This window comes from Podarcis gaigeae, assembly GCF_964106915.1.
Source record: "Podarcis gaigeae genome assembly, chromosome: 3".
In the NCBI taxonomy this organism is placed as follows: domain Eukaryota; kingdom Metazoa; phylum Chordata; class Lepidosauria; order Squamata; family Lacertidae; genus Podarcis; species Podarcis gaigeae.
In genome coordinates this window covers 55,154,343-55,179,282 of record NC_139680.1, presented here as the reverse complement: position 1 = coordinate 55,179,282, position 24,940 = coordinate 55,154,343, and the positions used below count along the sequence as shown (strand labels likewise).

The 24,940-nt window shown below is 42.8% G+C and overlaps 1 protein-coding gene across 1 annotated transcript; it reads right to left on the bottom strand.

The window, feature by feature from the left end:
- Positions 1-12,721: 12,721 nt before the first annotated feature.
- On the bottom strand, positions 12,722-23,464 carry GJA1 (gap junction protein alpha 1). The gene is made up of 2 exons (XM_083733978.1): positions 23,174-23,464; positions 12,722-16,105 (listed from the first exon to the last, which is right to left on the bottom strand). The coding sequence occupies exon 2, from the start codon at positions 16,087-16,089 to the stop codon at positions 14,941-14,943; it is 1,149 nt and encodes a 382-aa protein (XP_083590104.1). The 5' UTR covers positions 16,090-16,105; positions 23,174-23,464; the 3' UTR covers positions 12,722-14,940.
- Positions 23,465-24,940: the final 1,476 nt, after the last annotated feature.

Here is a 24,940-nt window from a genome sequence, read left to right as displayed (position 1 = left end):
AAATCTAAATTATTTTCCTTTGCTTATAAACACAATCAAAGGCATCCTGCCTGCTTTGTGGTTTTCCTTCTTCATTAGGTCTTTTAATACAGTCGTGTCATCACCCTCCTGAATAAAAGAGACGCTTTGACGTCACCTTGCCTGTGTTCAGTCTTTAACTGTTTGAATCTAGGGCTACTAGGGAATCTAGGGCTTCTAGGGAATCATTTTGTCTGGCAGATGCATAGCTTTGTAGCCCCCCCCCCCCCCAATGGTTGTGTATTATCCACAAGCCACTCTGAGCCAAATTCCAAAGGGCGATATAAATCTAAGCAACAACACCACAGACTAAACCTAAAGAGGGTGATTTGGAAAGTGTGGTCCTCTTTGTATAATGCAAACTATCCAAAGATACGTTCCTCCTCTTGCTACTGCATGGCTCCTGAGAGCTACAGTGGTGAGGGTGTAGGACTAGGATTGGGATTTGAGACAGGACTAAATGACCTTGTATTTTTGACTGTCAGTCTAACTTAAATCATGGCCCGTGAGCCACGGGGTTATTGTGAGAGTAAAATAGACATGGGGAGATGAACTCTGAATACTGTATACAGAACACTGGTGATAATATTGACTAGTAGCTAGGTGACGTGGCACATTAAAGTTATCTTCCAACCTCTTGCATTAATAGTGTCACGAGTCTGGACTACCTTGCCTAGCACAAATGGGCCTGATACTCTGCTTGTGTGTCTGCTGTATGGGGAAGTTGATTAAAGATCTTTGTTTGTTTATTTGTTTGTTTACGGCATTTACATGCCACCTCATTGCATATATTTCTTTAGGTAGCTTAAAATAAATATGTAAGGAACCATTTTAATGGTCCTTTATAGCCTGGAAATCTCTCCCCTGCCTTTGTTGTTGTTGTTTAGTCATTTAATCGTGTCTGACTCTTCGTGACCCCATGAGCACGCCAAGCACTCCTGTCTTCCACTGCCTCCCGCAGTTTGGTCAAACTCATGCTGGTAGCTTTGAGAACACTATCCAACCATCTCGTCCTCTGTTGTCCCCTTCTCCTTGTGCCCTCCATCTTTCCCAACATCAGGGTCTTTTCCAGGGAGTCTTTTCTTCTCATGAGGTGGCCAAAGTATTGGAGCCTCAGCTGTCACTGTCCTTCCAGTGAGCACTCAGGGCTGATTTTCTTAAGAATGGATAGGTTTGATCATCTTGCAGTCCATGGAACTCTCAAGATTCTCCTCCAGCACCATAATTCAAAAGCATCAAGTCTTTGGCGATCAGCCTTCTTTATGGTCCAGCTCTTACTTCCATACCATAGCTGGAGTAGAGCAGGGACAGACAAACAGACAGGCAGGCAGAGTTCTAATAGTGATAGCTCTAAATTTGGACTCAGAGGATTGCAGAGCTTGTAGGTTTTTACCTGTACTGTGGACAGCAGGGATACATGCTAGTGGGGAAAACACTGTTGTGTTCAAGTCATCCTTGTGGGTTTCCCATGGGCATCTGGTTGTCCATTGTGAGAACAAGATGTTGTATTAGATGGGCCTTTGGCCTGATCCAGCAGATCTTTTCCTATATTCAATACCATGTCACATAGCTGCGTAGATCATCTGTTGACCTTACTGTAATGAGTTCATTCTGGGGTAAGTTGGCAGAGGAAATACTCTTGACCGACCAAAAGTGGGACTCTGAGGTAAAAATAAGCCAAGGGAGCTGAGCGCAAACAGTTTCTCGGTGGCAGAACCTGAGATATATTGCTGCGTTTATGGTTTTGTGTAATACTTTTAGTTAGCAGGAAAAGAGGATAAAGTTTCTGAAATGACTGATCCTTAAAATAGAGTGTACGTGAGGCTAAGCCTGTGCTTGTTTCCAGACACAGTATGAGCCACACAGTTACTATGGGGCAGTCGGTCCTTTTAAATACTGTTTGACATGAGACAGTCGCTAGTAGCCTTTTCTGTGATGTCAAAGCCTGTTAAGAAACACTGCTTCTGAACCACACCACACATTCAGCTTTCATGAAGCAAATGAATGCTATTTGGAATAAAGCTCTTTCCTAAAAGCAACATTCTTGGGGAAGAAACATTTATTACGTTAGTAACATCGGAAAGACTGAGCAAGTGAAAACTGCAGGATTGCCCAGCCATAAGACTCCAACATTTTTAGGTTGTCATTCTCACTTCTAATTCTTTCTGTAATTTTTTTCTGAGTTGATTATATTTCTTTCTAGGATTTCCTCTCCCCTTTTCTGCTCCCCCAAACTTGATGTCACATGTACAAGCATGCAAGTTGCCTCAGACAGCTAACTGCTTATATATGTTGCTTCCTTTCCAGGCAACTCCAGAGAGACAAATGGGAATCGAGACACAGTGCTAGGAGAGACTCATATGTCACACATGCTTTTCATGCAGAAGGTTCCAGATTTAACCCTGCAGGTGGCGCTGTGGGTTAAAGCCTCAGCGCCTAGGACTTGCCGATCGAAAGGTTGGCGGTTCGAATCCCTGCGGCGGGGTGCGCTCCCGCTGCTCGGTCCCAGCGCCTGCCAACCTAGCAGTTCGAAAGCACCTCCGGGTGCAAGTAGATAAATAGGGACCGCTTACCAGCGGGAAGGTAAACGGCGTTTCCGTGTGCGGCTCTGGCTCGCCAGAGCAGTGATGTCACGCTGGCCACGTGACCCGGAAGTGTCTCCGGACAGCGCTGGCCCCTGGCCTCTTAAGTGAGATGGGCGCACAACCCCAGAGTCTGTCAAGACTGGCCCGTACGGGCAGGGGTACCTTTACCTTTACCTTTATAGCTCCAGTGTGAGTTTCTCAGGTAGGCAGAGCGATGAAAATCCTCTACTTGAATTCCCCTTTCTCAAAACCATGAAACTATGGTTAGCAGCTTTGGAACAAACAGCTGCTTAAACTATCTTCAAATTATGGTTCAAAATCCTAGCTTTTCCCCTGAAGCAGGAAACCATAGTTTATCTGTTCGGTTAGTTAGAGACTTCTTGGTTCAATCTCAGTTCACTGAAAAAGGGATGTGTGTGTGTGTGCAAAAAACCAAACAAAAGGGAACTTCTGGCTTTAATAAGCCTAGATATGATCATCTGAATGCAGCCACTCCCTCTAATAATGTAAGAAGTGTAAGAAGTGGTATTTACTAAACCCATATAACTCTTCAGACCTTTTCATAAAATTAGTACTGATCAAGGATTACATCTTCCCAAGGAAGGGCTGTATAATTTTCAATGCCTTATGGCAATGGAACACACCACTCTTTAATATCCTGCTGGCTTCGGGGCTACATTAGGCTGTCTCTTCTCAACTATCAACTCTCCAGCTGCAGGTTTTGCTATTTTTGTTGTTGGTATATTTATTTATTTGAGCTTTGAAAACATTTGCAACAAAAAAAAGCAAGATATGGCCACAAGGTGATGTATGCACTGAAACAATATAATAATAAAATAATAGCCAGCTAAATCCAGCATTCTGCTGAGGGAAATCCGTTAGTCCAGACACATCGGGTAAGATAATCATGAAAATGCAAGGTACTAGCAAAGGGATATTTGGAATTTGAAACCTGATAAGTAAGGATAACATTTTTCTCCGCTAAAAGGAAAGCATATGAACTATCATACACAGAAAGTAGTCATTGGCCCTAACAATGTGCATCTGATCTTTCTCCACCTTAATTATCCTTTAGGGCTGTCTTCTCTCAACCTGGCGCCCACATATTTTGGACTTCAGCTGCTATCAGACAAAACCAGCAGAGCCCAAGGATGATTGGAATTGTGGTTCAAAGTGTCTGGCGTAAGAGCACTCACCAAATTTTAGTTTACTGCTTTAGTGCAAGAAAATACATGGATAGAAGCCCTCATTAAAAAGCCTGCTTTCACACAAAAGAAAAAAAATCATCATTAATTTATTCCTTAGAGCAAAAAGGGTTAAAAGAAAACAGAATCCCTGTGACAAATCTATAGACCTGGAAAACAATTCTGAACATTCTGTGGCCTATTAGACACAAAAAGAGGCTTTCAATTTTTGCGTTGTTAATACGCTAATGTTGGCTTTTTCTTTTCTCAGCCATACATCATACATCTATTAAGAACTGAAAGGCCCCTGTTCTGCTCTCTCTATGAAATATTATTAAAAAGTGATGGTGCCTGGTGATTTCCCTTTGTTTCATGTGGCTGAAGAATCTCTTCTTTGTTCTCACCATAGATCATCAGGACCATCTGAAATTATCATATGCGATGACTTGGCACCACATTAAATATGTAATGGCTGCAAAGCACTTTGAAGATAAAAAGACCTTGTTTAAATGGGTTGTTATTTATGTAGCATATAAGGAGTCATTGATGGAAACCTTGCTCATAAGCCCTGTTGGGATGCACATGAAAAGGAAGGTTTGGATGAATTCATTGCTTTGTAACACTGTCCGCACTTCTCTTGCTGCAGCCTAGGAACTGGGAGATCCAGATAACTAGCACCTTGAGTGCCACTTCGGTCTGCCTTAATTATAATGTGCCGTAGAAACGAAAAGCCCAGGCAAGTTTGTGCAACTGTCAAGGGAGAGATAAAATGGCCTCTCCAGCTATTCGGCCCCCAAACTATTTAATTACAATGAGTAACACCTGCAGGCTTCATCCTGAGCTGTGCAGCTGGAGAAAGCCTTAAGTACTAGCTTGCTGCTGAAAAGAATGTTCCATAGAACAGGATGTTCAAAAATATTTAAATACTGCCCTGACAATACAATCCGGTAAGAAAACACTTCTCTTTCTCCCAAACTGCAAACAAAAAATAAATGCTAGCACAGACTCCGAGGAAGAGCAGAGGGCTGCTTATTTAATGTTTCTGGTCACCTAGTCAATAATCCCTGGTCTCCCCATTTTGCATAGGGGATCCTAAAGTTTGAAAGCTAGCTCTGCTTCAATATGGGTGGAGAAAGGAGAATCCCTGTGTGCATTATATGTAGGAACAAGAATAGGGCTCTGTCTTGTGGAAAAAAGAGGGTGGGAGACTAAGCAATTTGTGTGTGTATTGTGAAGATTCCTGCTGAAGAGTTGAAAGTCTCCCCTTGCCCCTTGAAATTTGAACAGAACTTGACCAGGCAGGGCCAGCTGAATGGTGGTCCTTCATCTTTCTATTTCCAAACTTAGAGATGACAGCAGATCCACATGAAGTCAAAACAACACCATCCAAACACATCAAGGAGGGATCAGCAGGCCTGGAGGAACACCAAGGCTTTCAGAAGTACAAAAAAAAATCTTTGGAAGCAAAACAACAACCTCAAAACAACCCACTGAAGACTGAGCATCAGCATGCTGACTGATTGCTGAGGGAGGTAAAGAAAGGGAAAACTTAGCAGGGAAAGTTATAAAGTAATAGAGTATCCTGGAAGGTGGCCTGGCTGGAACGCTGAGCAGGATCATTCCAAGCCTCACCTACAGTATTTTAATTCTAAATGGAGCAAAAAGCAAGGAATCAATAATGTATGCCTTGCTCAATGGGATTTACTCCCAGGTAGCTGTGAATAGGATTGCAGCTTGCTTCTCACCACTCCCTCGCCTCCAGCATCCCGATAGCATTAAAAAGACCAGGGATGCTACACTCCTTACCAACAGTCTCAGTCAGCATATTCTGGGCTCTAATCTCAGTGCAGGACGATGTTTTCACATGCTCTGTGCTCCCCTGGCATAATTCTCTGGGTATCTTAGAATCACTGGGCACTTGTACAATTCATTGTTTTGCTTTCATTTCCTGTCCTTGATTTTTGTGGACAAATGTAAACACTGCCTAAAGCCATCTTTATTTTGTCTCATTACATGTGAGGAGTCCAAACAGTTTCTCCCCTTCAATGCCCTATCACCAGAGCTGATGACCTTGATATAAGGAGGCTCATGTGCCCTTGTTCACTTTGGATTGAACTATTGCTGACGAATGAGTTTATAGTTCTCAGGAAGATTCCCAGTCACCTCCCAGCAGAGGACCTTTCTTCTTGACGTAGAAGGTCTGATATCTCCAATGAAATATTATTTCTGGTGAAGTATTACAACAGAGATTATGATCTCTGCTATAGCTTTCAAAGAACTGCCTTCCTCCATGTCTTTGTACATCTGCAAGCTTTTTTCTCCTATACAGCTCTTGCTGCAACACATTTCAGACCATCTTCCCTCAGTCACCTCTACTTGCTCCAGTCTTGTTCTTCCCCTTGCCAGAGCTAGAAATGGCCACCTGACACCTGGCTTGTTTGAATAGGAAGTGAGAAGGAGGAAGTGATAATGGAGAATCTTCTCCATTCTCAATTCTTTCTCATCTCTCCCTCTTTCTTTAGGTGCTCTAAAAAGAAATGACTGGTTTCCACAAGCTGCAGGCCTTACAGCAGCTCAAATTATTCGTTCTCAGCTCAGTCAAGTTGTTCAGCGAGTGATATTTAGGGTGTGCATTCTTGTATTTTAAAGAAATTCCTAAACTGGGCTGACTCTGTGGGATACTTTTCATCTTTGCATTCAAAGTTGGCTCTTTTTGTCTTTCCCCCACCCCACCCGCACAAGGCTAACATGATTGTCCTACTGCATTTATTGCTATTCTGATTTTCCCTCCAAGTTGACTTTTGCTGCAAATTTAACTGCCAATATCAAGCATGTAAGTCTTGCACTGCAGAGATGCAAGAGCCAGTCTGTGAATCAATCTGTTTCCAAACAGCACCATATCCAGTGCCATCTTTCAGCGTCATTCTGGAAGTTCAGGCAGTTCTAATCCTTCTAGTATTTTTTCCTCAAGTCTATCAATCCCTCCTTCCCTTTGCCCCTTGGGTTCTGAAGGGTGTATTTCTGATGCAAAAACAAAGAGCAAGATTGCATTCCCTCATTTGTCAGCAGAATGTCATCAACCAGTATGACCAAGGCAGTTTCAGTGCCATTACCAGGCCTGAAACCAAACTGAAATGGATCCAGATACTGAGTCTTATCTAGGCTTCCCTAAAGCTGGACTGCCAGACCCTTTCAAGCACCATGCCCAGAAAGGGGATATTTGCCACTGGGCAATAATTGCCTAACACTTCTGGGTCCCGGGAGGTTTTTGTGAGGAGGAGAGTGGAGAGTAAGCCCCACTGAGACAGTAGAACTTACTTCAGGGTAAAAAATGCATAGGATTGTGCTGTTCAAATATGTGCTGATGTAAAGGATTGTGGGGCACATTTCCAGAATGAAGCATTGGGGAGAAAAAGACTAAAGTCAATGGGGAATGATTACATTGGAAACAGACCCTATAATTTACAGGAGCTAAAGAAACATGTTTCTACTCATACATATTAAGAAAATTGCTATTTGATTCTTAGCTGAGATTCAGACAGCTGTGAGGAAATTCTTCAAAGCACATGACACTTGTAGAGAACTGGATTTCTTTGGGCAACCATAAATGTGGAAACAGGGTGGAGAGTTTATAACGCACAAACTAAAACTGGGGAAACGAGTGCTGAAACCTGACATTGTATCACCAAGAGATCAAACTGTTGTGCTTATTGACTGCAGCAATTGTTTGTGAACAGCCATAGTAAATGGCGTTGTTATTTAAACAGCTGGATTGAGTGATTCCAGAGCCGCTTCAGCTCTGAATTGAACTAGTCTTTAGAATAAAGCAAACTCTGTGGTTCAGGCTAAAGCAGAAACTGAAAATTATTGTTTCAGCTAGGCCTGGCATTTTGTAGGGGCCCTGAATTGTTATTTTTCTAATAACCACGGACAGTATTTTCTTTCTTCCTTTTCCATACACTGAAGAGGAAGAGAAGTGGGGGTAGGAGGAGAAAGACCCATATAATGTAGCTTCTGTAATGGGCCACAGCAGGATTGAACAGAGTTAACAGGAGAACATTACTCATGTTAAGCTAGTAAGTCTATAAGTTCTCTTGCTTTCTCTTGCATGGAAGTGTGGGTGTCCCTGACGCTTCCACACACCTGAAACAAAGCACAGAAAACTGTGCTGTCCCAATGAATCCTGGGAAGTGTAGTTTTTAAGGCTGCTGAGAGTTTTTATCAGACCACTGTTCCCCACACACAGCTACAGTTCTCAGAGTTCCCTAGGAAGATGATTTGGTTATTAAACCGCTCTGAGAAATGTATGTAGGTGACCCTCAGCTTACCCAAGGGTTACATTCTGGGGGACAGTACATAAAGCCAAAATCACGTATCATCAAAACACATTGGGTGCAATAGTAGGTGGGAGTGCCAAAGTCTTTCCCCCCAAGAACCACTAGCTTTCCACCCCTTTTAATTTTTTTTTTTTTTTTAATTGCCAAGCACATATGCCCACAAGTTAAATATGCATAAATTGTGTATGTTCAGATGGGGCCTAAGACTTTTTTAAAAAAATGTAAGCAAGTACTTTTATTTTGGATATGTTTCATAGATTGAATATGCTTCTATAGATTGTCTTCAGGCCTCCGTTTGTGGATATACTAGACTGGTACCTAATCCACACTTTCTCACATAGGTGACTCCTTTTCTGAAATAGCTTCACTGGATTCTTGTTCCTTTCTGTGTCCAATTCCAAGTGCTTAGGTTAGGACCAGGATATCTTCTTCCATATGATCCAGCCTACATAGTAAGATTTGATGGTGAGGCTCCCCTTCAATCTTTACTAATGAGATTTGGTTGAGATAAAGGTGGTGGCCTTCTCAGTAGCCAGGGCCAAAATTGTGGAACTGTGCTCTGAGGGAGCCTCAGCCCTCCCTGATGGCTTCCCACCACCACCACTTTGCAAAGGCTTTTCTTTTCCAGCAGACCTTTCTCTTGCCAAACTTTTTTTTGAATCTCTGTTTATTGGAGGGTTTCTTTAAACACTTGCTCTTCTCTCTTTATCTTTTATCTTGTGGTTTTATCTTGCAATGTTCTCACTGTAATTATTCTAAGTGCCTCAAGCATTTTAATAGAAAGATAAAGGAATAAATTAAGACAATTAAAATGATGGCTATCATTATTCCTGAGGCTATAATGCCTAATGCAGTATTATGCATGTCTATTCAGAAGGAAGCCACTTTCACTTCAATGAGGCTTACTCTCAGGTATGTATGAACAGGATTGTAGTTGTAACATATTTTTGTTGGGTGCAAAATAACATATTTTGTTTGGTTTGCTTGCTGATTCCAAGTAAAGAAGGTGGGTTCCATGTCTGCTTAAACCACTGTGTGCGAGGCAAATAATATATTTAAAGCTCTAAGTACTTAAGACCTGATGTGCCTGTCATCTTTGTCAATGCATTTCATGAGGAACTAGGAGATAAACAGCACTCAAAAGTGTTGTTTTCGTTCAGTTTAAAAGCTTTATGGCAGATCCTTTCAGAAATTCACCAGAGAAAAAAATTTTCACCAGCTGTCAAGGGAAACAGAAACTAGGCATGAAAAAAGCATAGTAAGCTATTGCGTTGGCTATTAAGCAGAAAAGTGGATCATAAGGGCAATAGAACAGTTGTTCAGAACTTAACCTTGCAGTCCCCTGATCTGGAGACTGCAGCAAAGAAGGCTAATCTGCAGGCAAGTTAGGGCAGCTTATATAGGCTGTGGCATCATTCCAAGAGCAAGGATTTCACACACAGGGCTCCTTTCTTCTGGTCCTGCCAGCACAAGTGAGGCAATAATGTCAAAAAGAGTTTCTCTTTCCTAACAAATAGGGTCAATTTACCTTTCGTACTATAAAGGCACCTCACTGTGTTTTATGAACACGGAAAAAACAAGCGTAATCTGCTGTGTGCTCCTTTAAAAATAACTCAGAAACGGCAGTAAGGAAGGTAGCCAAGTCCCAGGTTTGAGCATTTTCAAAGGGACAGCCACATTCTCTTCACTGCAATTTAATAAGCATTCCGTATCTGAGCATCTGTCAGAGACAAAAGGTAAAGCGAGATCAGCCCATGGCGACATGAAACATTTTGTTTCCCAGACAGGATAATTATTTCTGTGTCTGAGGAAGGCTCCAGAGCCCTCTGTGTGTAAATGGAGTTTACACACATGAAGTTATTCTGCAGTTTAGGAGAAGGAAGGAGAAAGGCCAGCTTCCACTGGCCCCTTCCCTCTCAGATTGTGGGTGCTTCTAGGAGAGTATTTTTGTGGGATTAGTACTCTTCATGCATGCAAATTTTGTGCATCGTATAATGATGATGGCATCACAATTACAGTCCATATTCCCCAGCTCATTTAATCCAGATTTATCCTTTCAGGGGGAAAGCCAGTAAATAACACCCCTTCACCCCCCCAAAAAAACCATAACCCTATTGTCAATGTCAATTTGCAAATTAAGCCTCTATGCGATAGTCCGTTATGTGGCCTAGCAGAGGAAGCTAGACTAAAAACAAGCTTTCCCATAGCCTGCCTGGCCCAAGAACCATCAAGTCCTTTCTGTCTTGGACTCCAGCATTAGCCAGCAGCCACTCTACGTTGGACCAAAGGCAAGAGAGACTTTTCAGCTGGCCATTGTTAAGCTCCTTCAAGATATAGTGATGGCCACCAGTTTTGATGGCTTTAAAGGAGGATTAGATACATTCGTGGATGATAAGGCTATCCATTGCTACAAACCTTGATGGCTATGTTCCACTTCCACTGTCAGAGGTTGTACGCCTCTGAATACCAGTTTGCTGGAATCAGAAAGAGAGGAGAGTGCTGTTTTACTTGGCAACTGCTTGCATACTTCCTATAGGCATCTGGTTGGCCACTGTGAGAAGAGGATGCTAGACCAGATACACCTTTGGCCTGATGTGCAAGGCTTCTTGTTAGGTTCGTATGTGGTCTGCTTGGGCACCTGTTCACCATGGCTTTCTACTGTTGTTTCTCATTCCCTTTTACTCTCTTTTGTTTTCTTCGGTAAGACCGTAAATCTTCAGGCAGTGGGCACAATCTGCACTTCAAAGGACGGTTCATGCCCACGTTATTTTTCAAACATAGAAATGTCTTACAAAAAACAACAACTCCCTACTCCTGAAATACAAGTTGTCCCTGAGTGAGTATTTTAGATTTCACATATGTATCTGGCTAAAGTTGAAATGATAAAAATACATCATAGGATGCAATTATTTTTGCATGACACAATAATTATCATTGCTCTGAAGTGTTCTGAAGAGCCAAAAAAAATCAGTGCCTTCCCCTTCAGGTGAAACATTTTGCAATATGTAAGGAAGAGGACTCCAGGCATATTCTTATGTGTGGAACGCAGGAGTGGCAGAAGGAACAGTAAAGACACACATTAATCTTAACAAAGTATAATTCTGAAGCTGACTAGAATCCTGAGTTCTTGGCATAAAGGGGCAATTTTTAAATAATGCACCAGACTCTTAGCTTGCTTTTGTTTTGTGTTTCATAACTTTCTCTCTCACACATTCATTCAAATCTAATCTCTAGGAGTGCTACACAAGGTAAGATCAACCTACATTAGAAAAGTGTTGAAATTTTGCCACAGGTGAATTTGTCATTTTTGTCAGGTGGAACCATACTAAAAACTGACAAGAGAACAGCCTGGAACTTCACAGTTCTCTTTCAGTTCTAGAAACTTCTTCAACACAGTAGACATGTACAGATACATGTACAGAGATGTCCTGTGCTGTGTGGTGACTGATCACAGAGGAGACCTGTGCATGGGAGAAACTTCTGGAATTGCCAGACTTGAACCTGAAGGTTTATGATAAGCTTCAAGGAGGAGCCGGGTGTTCTACAATCCAAAATGGATTTCAAAAGCAGAATGTTTGGTAGCGGACAACTGAATAGTAAAGCTTGCTCCACCAAACTTTTCCTGGAATGGGAATAAAAGAATGTGCCCATCAGTAACTGAAGGCTTCTCCCCAAATCCTGTGAGGCTTGGCTGTGCTGGGCAGCGGGCACTGTGCTTCTATGAGGATGAAAGGGAATTGGCAGAATGCAGAACCTAAGGTCCAAGTTGGTACATAGAGCTCTATGAATTGCCATGAAGCTGATATCAACAGTTTGGACTGGCCCAAGACCATTTGCTGTCTGAAGTGAAGAATCAGATGGCATCCAAGGCCCCCCTCTTGTCCTGAAGCTACTGATCCTGCCCACCCAACACCCATATACCCACTTTCCCAATGAGGTATGGTTTTGCTGAGCATGTGCATTTTGGGTAAATTAAGATGGTGGACAGCCACTGCAGACAGGAGCCAACCTTAGTTCCCATTCAAAAGCAGCAGCTCTGTCCACCCACTGCTGAAATGGTCACCCAGAGGTTGTTAAGTGGCAACACAGCCATGTCAGGCCGGTGAGGGGGCAGCTTTTAGCTCATGGGGCCCTCTGCCAGTGCCCAACCTGAACAGCCACTGATGTCTAGCCTGATGCCACCCCCTCCCATTCCACATACAGAAGCTGATGGGATTGGCAGAGGAATCTTACTTCAAGGCTTGTGACAGGACAGTATCCTATGCTGCAGATCAGTAGACTCTTAGGGGATGCAGGACAGGCCATGTGGTAAACATAGCTCTGTTTGCCAACGTCTTACCAATGCTCCTTGCTTGCTGGTCTCTACCTGCTTCAGCAACCAGCTCCCCTTCCCTAACTGTAGAGAAGCAAACCAGGACTATGAATTTCTGCCTGTTTCAAAAGGCATTGGCTTTTAGTGTAACTGAACAGCAAGTGTGTTTTCTCCCCTGCCTCTACAGCATGGGAGATACCTCTGTGATGAAAACTGCAGGCTACGCTGCCTTTTTAATACCTAATTTCAAGTTATACACACACACACAAAAATGACTATTGGCAATTTTATTTATACTAAATTAAACTTTATTGACTAAGGTTTGCTCTCCAGACAAGGTGATTTGATGAACTATGGCGGCATACATGCAATCAATGAGCTCGGCAATGGTTTTAACATGGAATGTCAAACAACTTAATAAAAACCTAGCATATTAACCCAAAACTCTGTACAGGTGCACAATGAAACCAAGGCTATGTTCCTTGTGGAACTGTGTTGAAGTATAAGGCACTGCGGTTGAAAAAGAAAATAAAAACTGATATATTTCCTTAGCATATATTTCAAATAAATTAGAATTGTACTCTTTCAGCCTCACTTACACCCCAAACAAAAAAAAATTATGTGCAAATATCAAAGCTGTCACTGAGAAGGCATGAACTATCAAAATTGAACTGAACCATGTTATAGTTGAACTGATTTGTAAGTGAATGACAAGCAAGATATGCTTGTTTCTATAAAAACAGATGTAGGCATCATATTATTAGTACAGCTCAAAGCCGTTTGTATAAGGGTCCATTCACACAATCCACTGAGGTTGCAGTTATCAAGTGCTTTCTTTCACATTCCTTTGTTCCATCAATGATGGGATCTATGATGCGTAACCTTAAACTATCATGTGGTAACTGCAGCTACTGGATGTGTAAATTGTACCCAAGTCTCTCACATTATTGGCAGGCTAACACTCCCCCCTCCCCCTCCCCACCCCCAGTACTATCATCTCTGTTATTCAAGCATAAGTTAAAACAAGTCAGAGAAATGGACTCAGTAACCTAGCAGGTTTCTTCTTTCTTAATTTCTTTTATGAAGCAAAATAATCAAGAACTTCTGAAGCATGCGACTTTCGGTGTTCTACTCACAGTTCAAGCAATGCTTCTATTTGGAATGCAAGTGGAAGTTTTTCAAAGGTTGTCAGGGCTTGGTTCTTAAGATGGCATTCGTATTTTGTAAAAATGGTAAATTATTCACTACAGGATGCATGGGAATAATATTAAGATTTGTAAAACTAACATTTGACTTGTTTGCACTGCTGAAATCATTTAATGTAAACATCATAGTGACCCATAATATCCCAAAATGCTTAAGAATTTTTGCATATTAGTTTGAGAGTTCATCAACTCCAGGCACCCTTGTCTTTAAAAACAACACAGAAGTAAACACAGATTTAAGGGTACTGATGTATGCACAGATCTCTCCATTAAACAGCAGTTGTAATTTAACTGGATATGTGCATATCAGCGCTCTGGAAAGGTTTGGTGGGGCAGTGAATAGACCTACCCCATATGCTGTTGAACTTAGTGGAAGCATTCTCATTAATTTTAACGACATTCTAGTTGCTGGGATTCGATCTTCACCATTCAAATCTCATTGCTGTTAATAGAATTCTGTCATAAATTGGTTTGCTGACAGCAGACAGCATTAAACAAACACAAATTAAACAAATAAAAATGGCTTCAGTGTCCAGCTTTACATTTCACACCTGGGAATGGGTGGCAGGTGCTTGTGATTGTAAGATAAAAAGCAATGATGGTGCAGAACAGGGCTTCCAACCTACACTCTCAATTAGATTGTTCTGTCTAAAACCCTGGGAACAACTGGGCAAAGCATAGTGGGTGGGCCTTAACTGAAATGTAGGTTGATTGATGGATTGATTCCAAGGAATTAAATGATTGAATGTATAGACACCGACAAGTTTATACCAGGAAATTTTCCTTCAAAGTGCACATTAACAATGGAATGTTCTTTATAGGAAAATGATCAAAATCTGACTTAAGACTGCCAGTTATTCAATAAAAGAATATCATCTCCATTTCATCCTGACCAAAAGAATTTTCTCAGGTTTAACTTTTGTTTTTAGTATAACAAAAACAAAACTCTTTAGAAAAATCAACATATTATACACCCACATATCCAGGCATTTTATAACCTTTTCTAAAACAAAACAAACACAAACCCAGCTACTGTAATGTTGACTAAGTTTTAAAAAAATTAAAATTAGCATTTAAAACTTTAAAAACTGACTACTTTAAATACCAACATGTGCTGTATGTCTCCAAATCACCCCAGCTTCCCACTTAAAAAAAATCCCAATGTTTTTTGTTTGTTAAAATCTCCAGGCTGAGATTGTTAAAGTACCACCTCCAATGGAACTGCATGAACACCACATGTGCATCTTCTAATGCATTTCATATCATAGTTGTGTTAAGTATTACTGTGGCTACAGAGGGTTAGATCTCCAGATCATCAGGTCGAGGTCTGCTGCTGGCTCGACTGCTAGCTCTGCTTGGAGGCCGTTGGTCTACCACCTTGAGAGGTTGTAGCTCATGCCCAGAGCCCATTTTTTTCGTGTTCTCAGGATCATCGGGGAATTCAAAGGGCTGGGCATGTGAATTTGAAATGGTGCTCCCAGCCTGTCCGATCCTGTTCTGCTCAGCGCTGTAATTTGCCCAGTTCTGTTCGCTGGCTTGCTTATTGTAGTTACGGCAGGAGGACGAATTGTTCCTGTCTCCAGTAACCAGCTTGTATCCTGGCGGAGACATGGGCGACAAGGGGGCAGTTGGAGAGGAGCAGCCATTGAAGTAGGCGTATTTTGGAGATCCACATTCCTTGGAGGGGCTCATGCCACTGTTGGGAGAGAAAGGGTTGCTTTTTGTCTTCATGCGATCCTTGATGCTCTTGAGGGTGACATAGAAAATCTCAATGATGTTCAAGCTAAGGGAGACGATAGACACCACCAGCATGAAGATGATGAAGATGGTTTTCTCCGTGGGTCGGGAGAGGAAGCAATCCACCTTGTGTGGGCATGGGTATCTCTCACACGTGTAGATGGCGTGCAGGGTGAACCCATAGATGTACCACTGTATGAGCACGAATGCGACCTCAAAGAAAGATTTGAAGATGATGCTGATGATGTAGGTGCGAAGCAGCCCCCCGCGCATCTTGACTTTGCCATGCTCTTCAATCCCATACTTGAATTTCTTGATTTCTATTTGCTTGAGGTGGATGTCGACGTTGACCCCTTCGCTTTGCACCACCTTGAGCTCTTCTTCTCTCCTGTTTAGCTTCTCTTCCTTCCGCATCACATAAAATACGTGTGCCAAGTACATGAGGGTTGGCACGGACACAAAAATGAACTGCAGGACCCAGAAGCGCACATGGGAGATGGGAAACGACTTGTCGTAGCAGACGTTTTCACAACCAGGCTGCTGGGTGTTGCACCGGAATGCTGACTGCTCGTCTCCCCAAGCAGACTCCACAGCTGTCCCCAGCAGCAAGATTCGGAAAATGAAAAGGACAGAAAGCCACACCTTTCCTCCTGCGGTGGAATAGGCTTGGACTTTGTCAAGGAGCCTTCCCAGAGCACTCCAGTCACCCATCTTCACTGCCTGCTACCTACAGAGAAACAACAAAAATTGCTCAAGTATTGCCTGCTGGACAGTCAAAATAGTGTGCTCTTAAAGGGAGATGCATGAGTTGTCACACCTGAATCATGGATTGCAAGAGATATGGTAGCAACTAGAGCTAAAACACAGAAGACTAGAAAATCTACCACTTTCATAAATATGAGTATAGTTCTAAGCGCTCATAATTCTAGTTCTAAGCATTCATAATTGGGTCTCAGCAATTTCACATTTGTTTATGTAGTTTATTTCTTTCCATACTATAGATCAAGAAAGAGATGGGACCTGTGACCTTCTGCATACCATGCATGTGCTTCACCACTAAGTTTACCACCCCAAAGACTGGTCATGTACCCAACAGATGTTTGTGGGTCATTCAGTCTGGTGAAGACTGTAGCCCCTGTCCTGAGCACCTAACATACAACAGTGGGATTTGTGGACATAATTCCACACTGATTTCTCTGCTGGGACAGGTGGCTGGTGCTGTCAGCTTGACAGTGTTCATAACTCATGAGGAGAGGGAGAGACAAGGTGTCTGATATCATTCCCCGAAACAAGTGATTGGTGACATTACATTGTGGTGAATGTTGGAATTTTTCCCCTGCATAGCATTGTTTTGTGCATGAAGGGTTTCATCAAGAGGAAGAAACCCTTTGTGGGAGCTTTAACATGTAGGTCATCCTGGTTGCGTGGGGTGACTATGAATGCAAAGTAGATTTGCAAGCCACAAGTGTTTGAATAGAAAGTTATGAAGCTTGTCTTTGAAAGGCTTCCTTTTTCTTCATTCTATCCGAGAGAGAGCCATTCCACTGTCAAGTAATAACTTCTTGATTTCATTAACTAGCTTGGTGCCGATGTTAAATTATGCCATTATCAGACTTCCCTCCAGGCTTAATGGCGTTTTGTTTTTTTCACAGCATCGTGTTATTTCAGATTGAAAGTATGATTGGAGACAAAAGAAGCATTATTGCTAGAAAGTTTTGGATTATTTGTTTTTAATTATCTTCCTCTCTGGTCCATTAATATGGGAAGATATATTCCAAGTCTTAGCTGTTTAACTCTATGTCAGCAATATTTCTTTTCAAATTATCAATAATTTTAAATTTGGTTTTAGTAGGCAAAATGAAGTTTTGTTTTTTCTCTAGTCTAGGCTATACTGTATTTACTTCAGGAGGAAGCATTTCTTGGGTGAATTACTAAAAACAGAAATATTTTTCAACAAAACTATTCACTGCAAATAAACCTAAAGCTCTGCTAGTAGCTCATCAGAAGATTCTAAGGAGATATACAGTTTTAAAGAGACAAGGAATCCTATCCCCCTTTGGGGAAAATTAGAATGGTATCCAACTAAACAGTTACTCTAACGCAACAACTTTTAGCTGCACAATATGACTTCCTCGCCCTCTCCTCTCCCTGTACGCCTCCTAGATCTGCTCTAGGGTTTCCCTCAACTCTCCTGGGCAGATTTAGGAGGGCGTGGGGTACATATGTGGAGAGGAGGCAGCCCAGAAGCTGCACTGCACAGTGAAAAGCCATGGCATTAGTGTAGGTCTTTAGTTTTATTAATTTTTGAGTGACACTATTTTGATTTAGCAACTAATGAACGAAGTTTGCAATTCACAGCATTCTTGTTGGGAAATGTGCTCTGTTGAACATAGGGTGGCATTTTTCAGTCAACATGCATGGGATTGCATTGAATGGTTTGATCCTGAGCACAAGTCCTGGGTAACACAAGAAGAACTCTGCTGGATCAGATCAAAGGCCAGCATCTTGTTCCCCAAAGTGGCTAACCAGATGCCTCTAGGAAGTTCCACAAGTGGGACATGGGAGCAATGCTGTCTCTGATGCTGGAGATGGTATGTGATCATTGTGAGGAATGGCCATGGTGTACACACCATGGAAGTAACTCTTGGAATAATATCCACCCTAGCTTTCATATTATAATCCCCACTGAGGACTGACTATAAATAAATATCAAACCCTGAACCTAAATGTTTAGGTTGGCCCACCTAGGATGCTAGCTATGTTCCTAACATGCTGTTCCTGCAGTGCTGGCATAAAATCATGCTTTATACTTGTCACACCCTGACTTAATCACTTATGTAGCAACACACCGCAGCATAAATGGTTTTTAAGCATGACATTCAAAAGCATCTTAATTTCTTGCAAGTCACTTGTGTTTGAATATTAACAATGCAGGATTGAAAGTGGAAGAAAGCCAACACTCCCTAGCCCATGAAGGTTTTATAGTTGCATGGCAGACTTGCAGGGCCAGCCCAAGACATTCTGCTGCCTGAGTCAGAGCAGCAAATGGTGCTCTTTCCTTCTGGCTCAAGTTGAAGTACATAAAAATTAGTCTGAGATCACAGTCAGAAAATCCCACAAGCACCTTTCCTCCTCCCTGTCAGTAAAAATACAGTATCAATAAATTATATTTTAGGAACTTTTACCCAGAGTAAAACTTAATGACCACAGCTAACTTTGGTTCATTAATGTCAATGGTTCTACTCTGAGTAAAAGTTAGCTGAGCACAACCCTCAGTAACTATCAAATTTCTGTCTTTTCAGGACACCAAAATCAACTGCCTATGACAGCTACCTCATTCTGCCTAATGGTAGGGCAGGTCCAGGAGAAATAGAAAATCCAATTTAGTCTCAGTCAATTCAGGATTGTTCTCCGAGTACTATACACACTTACTAGGGTATAAGAAGCATTGAGCTGAATGGGACTTCTGAGTACAGTGGTATCTCGGGTTACATACGCTTCAGGTTACAGACTCTGCTAACCCAGAAATATTACCTCGGGTTAAGAACTTTGCTTCAGGATAAGAACAGAAATTGTGCTCCGGCGGCCTGGCAGCAGCGGGAGGCCCCATTAGCTAAAGTGGTGCTTCAAGTTAAGAACAGTTTCAGACCTCCAGAACGAATTACGTTCTTAACCTGATGTACCACTGTAAACATTAACAGGATTATTGATCTTTTGAAGTCACTTGATTGGGAAAAGTTAGCAGAATAACCAATTGAACTTCGATATTTCCAAATAAATGTAGCTACAATTCAGGAACCAATCGCTGAAAAAACCAACTAATGATTTGGCAACATATAGTTTGGGCAGGTGGAATCCCAGTTTTGTCTGCAGTGGTTTGCAGTGTTGTGCCCAGTGATGACAAGAAGATTTGGCTGGATTTCTACTGCATTCTATTTCTGCATACAGAAGGCTGCTGCGCTGCTGGCTCAGTCCTTGGGAAGTATCTGTGGAAAATGCAAGGTGCCTTTCCCTGTGCCGCAATCCGGCTCTCGCTCCGCCAGACCAGATGTGAGTTCCACACAGTCAGCACTAGCTCTGCGTCGCTCCCTGTCAGACACACAGAGACTTCCGGAGACCAGCTCAAGGCAAGCTTTGCATGGGGTGATCCCGAACAACCAGCTGAACGTGCAGCCACTTCACTTGGCTGGTGGCGCAGGATTATTGCATCCCCCGGGGAACTCATGGAGGGAAGTTATGCACACGCTGTGGATGTGTATCCACTGCTTGTGCAACATCTCTGCTTATTTTCCTCCTTCAGAGGCACTGATGTTGTTCCACCAGCCAAACAGGGAAAGAACTGTACATTCTGCTGGCTGTGTGGGACCATCACGTCTGAAGCAACCCATACAAATAATGAGTAGCGATCAGAGGTGCCAGAACAGTAGATCCAATCTTAAAAGGGGCCTGTCCTTAGTGTCTTCTCAGAAAAAGAGCATGTCATAGGAATAAAATAATGGCAGCACTACTTGGTTAGCCTTTAAGTGACCATATGCAGAAAAAATTTGATCTGCAAACCACAATTGGGAAAGTGAAGCTGTGCCGTGTGCCATAACTTATGGCTCATGTTTTCCAGGGCACACAAGACATTTTCAGTGTTCTAGGATGATGACTGAGCATAATGTCAGAAGGTCAGAAGTAAGGATTTGTCATGGTCCTGTGGGATTGTGGTGGGGAGCATGTGCGCATATTGCAGTTGGCTGGCTAGTTCTTTGGTTCACATAAAATCCTACAGAAAAAACTGGGACTACTTGTGCTTTCAGCCAGCTACCTGTTGGAATTCTAACAGAGTACAAGCATGTGAGATGTAGGCATTTCCAAAGAGTAACCAGGACACAATAAAGAGAGGGTCAGAAATTGCATGAGAACTTCTTAAGAAAAGATATGGGTAGTGATTTACCAATGAGGACCAGGCTGGATATGGAAAATGAGATCTGGTGAGCAGAGAAAAATAACAGAAAATTTCACATGCAAGCCGGAAAAGACATTTTGCCTAGATCTACAGTTGTTGGGGTTTTTTTAAAAAAAAATCTAAGGACCCAAAATGCCTTTCCTACTGTCCAACAAGGCTACAAACCCAGCTCCAGCTGAGACACTAAAGGTCTTAAATGTGTAGGATTTCACTACAGAGGCAGTGGGCTGCAGTGGTTACAGCAGTGAGCTTGGGCTGCAGAGACCCAGGTTCAAATCCCATTTGAACTACAAAGAACACTGGGTGTCCTTGGGCCAGTCACCTTCTGTCAGCCTGAACTACCCATCAAGGTTGTTGTGAATATTCAATGGGAGATAAAGAACCTTGCATACCTCCTGATCTCTTTGGATCAAGGTGAGATAAAAAGAAATGCAATCAATCACTAAAGGGACTACATTTGGGACCAAAATCAATATGCAGAGAAATGGGACAATAAGGCTCTTCCCCATCTTTAGTCCCCAAATTGAATCTCCAAGGTCTGTCCAATAACTGAGAGCGAGGCCCCCCCCCCCACACTTTTACCAAAGCATGAGATCAACAGGGAGTCCAGCTAACACCTTGAAGATTAACATAAGGCGCCAAGGGGCCGGCCACACCAGGCGCAACATCTGGGGGTTAGGGTTAGGGGGCGCAAATCCACGGGTTAGGGGCGCAAATTACTTGCCTTGCCCCGGGTGCTGACAACCCATGCTATGCCACTGCAAAGAAAAGCTTGTTTTTCAGGCCAGATAGGAGAGCCATTGCCTGCTGGATGGAGCTCTGTGTTTACTTGATTGGCATCTGTTTGAGTGCGTGCATCTTTAAGCAGTAGTAACTCTGAGTAAACCACTTGACTCTGTGGGACTGACTGTGTAGGATATGGGGAGTCAGACTGCAATTCTGAGCTCATTTCTACTGCAAAGTTATAGCAGCAAGACACTCACCAAGGAAGACCCATTAAATACAGGAGGATTGTGCTGCACATCTCCCTGAAATAAATTCTGAGCAAAGATACATAGGCCCCTTTGCTTCTTTGCTCAGTTAACCACTCTCTAAGATTGCTTTTCCTTAAGGCTCACTTTCCACCCCCTCATATAAAATGGGAAGCATCCCACTTCATAGAGCTTCTCTGAAAGGATGAACAGTACAGTTCTTCTGCACGCTTAAAAGTGCTGAACAATAATTGCTAATGATTGCTGCTTTATCATGGTTGGTATAGAGTGGATTATTCTTAAAATCTCAGATTTTTTTCCATCATCTCCCCTTGACCCTTTCAAATTCCGCCTGTTCATCCTTCTCCCATTTGTATTCTAGTTAGGTATCATGGCTCAGCGCCAATGTTTAGCTTTGAACACGGCCAACCGCCCCCCCCCCAACCTCCAGCAAACATTACTGTAAACAGTTTCAAAGTCTGGAGGCTTCAAAACTCCAGATGTTAATATGGCTGAATGGAAGCTCAAGGCAGGTCAGCTCCTTCTCTCTCCCGCCCCCCCCCCCCAGCTCCTTCCTCCCTGAGAAACAAACAGATTTCTGAAATCACAGAGACATGTTCCTCTGTTGGTTGACCTTGTTGTCGTTAACAAATCTCTCTGTGAACATTCTTCTGCTTCTAAAACACAATGCACTAGATTGAAGGACTAGCGATATATACTACAGCAGAACCTGATCGGAGAGGTGAAACTGGGCATAAAAGTGTGCGAAAGTTGAAAGGGGGAGGGGAAGTGATGTTAAAAATCCACTTTTGTTGCCTTGAATTAGTTTTTCCCTTCCTGACAAGAAGCTTACTCATAGCAGAGACTCTGAGAGCCACCCCGCTATACCTTCAAAAGGAAAAGAAACAGCTTCAGGGTAGATGCCAAGACTCTTTCCTTTCCAATCCTACACTATGGTTTTCATAAGAGGTTGCAGAAATGTAGCTTGATGCAGACAGAGACAATATTCTCTGAAAGACTTTGGTAACACGCAATTTCAGTCTAGAGTAACCAAAAGGTTTCGCAAGCATTGCCAGCCTGCGGTGATATAAGATCTCTTCCACACAGTCCACATCTGGGGTTGAACACTAACTGTACAGATTCCCTTGAAATCCCCATCAATTTTTAGCTCAGTTGTTCAAAATAGAAAATCAGGAGGAAATAAGCAAAGGCCGCCTGAAAGACATCCCGTTACGAGTTAACAGAAGCCCAGGCAGCATTTGAACAAAGCCCCTAATTAAGGACCTTGCATTGTATGAACTATTAAAGACAAGCCATGATTTCCATATGAAAGTGAAATGTGTGTACGCGTGTGTTGAGAGGGGGTACTTGGAAATACTTGAGGTAGGATCTAACTGCTTTAACTTGGTGACCCTTTCAAAGCAACTGAGAGATCACAACACTGTTGTGGTGTGATTACTGTGCCCCAAAGTTGGATGCTCTCTCCACAGAAAGAATTTCTTTTGTTATATGCGGTGAGGTACAATAAAACAGGCTCCCTTAGTAAATGAGATGGAAAAACCTGGCAAATAAAATGTTACAGTGTGAAAATGAAGCACCCAAATCAACTGAAATAAATGATATCTCTCCCCAAGTACAGTTCTCTGATAAAATTCTGGTACATTTAAAATGTGCCCCCAAGGAGGGACACCCAGAGGAGTCCTTGCAGCTGTAACAGGATTTTATTTTTTTTAAGAACAGTAGTAAAACTCTTGCACTTAAAATATTCATTTCTTTAAAGTCTGAGGTAATCACAGTCCTCTGAAAAGATTTGCTTGGAACTAACTTGAAGTTAAAAAACCCCGCTCAAACCCAAACCCTTTCCCATCCTTACCTTGCTTGTCAGCAGTGAAGAAAGTCAAACAAAGTTCCTCAGAGGGTTAAAACTCAAAAGGCAGAAACTTCTTCAGGCACCCAACCTGCCTATTTAAACTTTAAAAGTCCCCTGCTCTTTTGTCTTGTGACGTCCTTTCCTTCCCCCTTTCCTGAAAGAAAAGTGCTGAGAACTCATTTAAAAAACAGAACAAAACAAAAACCCCTTTTTCATCCTAACTTGAAGCGCTGCAAGAGCTTTTAAAAAGTTTTCAAGCCACTAACTGTGAGGGAGGAGGAGAAAAGGAGGGGTGAAAGCATAAGAGGTGGGGCTGCCAAGGAATGGGGAGGAGGAAAGGAGGAGAGAAGGCACAGAAGCTGTAGACAGTATGGGGTGGGGGCAAAGTGGGGAGAGAGAGGGGAAAGGAGAGAGCATCAAAGTGGCTGAGTAAGCACAAACTTGCAAAGAAAGGGGGGTGGGATACATGAAAGAGACCGAACTGGGACGGTATCCAGAGCCGTCTTGCTGTAGGGAAGTGACACAGTTTAATTTACGGTATGAAATACAACTCTCCCAAGGTGCGTGGTTTGTCTACATCATGAATTTGCTGCAGACCAGTGGCGATGAGTTGAAGTGGATTCCTTCAGCAGCTGGCCTACAGGAATTTCCGATAGCTGCCTGGGTGTTAGTAGCAGAAGCAGTGCCTCCCTAAACTGCACTGGCACCGTTTCAGGTCAATCAGACGGAGGCGCGCACTCCCCACACAGCTCTTAAGGAGTCATAGTGTGGAGAAAGAGATGGGCTTCTTTCCACCCCCTGTGCCAACTCCCATATTCTGTCAGAACTTGTAGTTTTGTGTCTCCTTCTCGCCTCCTTTCTGCTGGATTGTCTGGTGAACTTCGCATACAATACATAGAGAGTACTCCAGGGTGGCACAAACAAAACTTCTGCCAACGGAGCGAGGAAAAAAAAAGGGAATACCAGCAAAGTGTTGGAAATAGGCATCTTGGCACAGGGCAGCCGGCTGCTCTGTGAACGAGGCAAGGGGTTCCTCACGCAATTCCACAGCCATGCTAAAAAAGCACCATGTGGAAACACTGAGAAAGGGGAGGCAAGCCCAAAGAAGAAATTCACCACAGCAGTTAACACAACCCATTTGCCTGGTGTGTTTTTTTTAAAGTGCAGAGCAGCAGATTGGTCTTGTTTAAATATGGCCTTTTCATCTTCCTTTTGACTCTGGAAATTGGTATGGGTGGACAAAAACAAATTGAACAAAACAGCTATGAAGAAGAAAAAGAACCCTGCTGGGTCAGGGATCAGTACTATTAAGTACTGTATCCTGCCTCTCACAGTGACCCAAACAAGGTGCCTTTGGGAAGCCCACAAGCAGCATTCAGATGTTACATTCAGCAATCATGGCTGGTAGCCATTGTTAGCGTTATCCTTCAGGAATCCATGCTTGGGGCCTGATTTCATTGTCTGATGGAAGTGACATTGATCCAGTAGATTGGGATCCAGTAGGTCTTGGGCTGGCTCCACCCTGCCCTCAGAACACCTCAGAAGAAAAGAGAGTGCCCTCTCCTATTTCATATAAAAAAGCTGACTAGCCAGGCTGTGAAATCTTACTTCAACACTGGAAACAGAACTGCAGGCTAATTTGGGAGACGCAGGTCAGGTCAGGTAGCACACACGGCCCTGTCTGCCAGCACCTCACCCTTGCAGACCTCCCCCTCACTGAGGCACCTGACTCATGCTGCCTAATGGCAGAGCTGGCCCTGAGACTTCCTG

Coding starts and splice junctions, on each gene's coding strand:
- GJA1 (XM_083733978.1), bottom strand. CDS start 16,089: ATGGGTGACTGGAGTGCTCTGGGAAGGCTCCTTGACAAAGTCCAAGCC.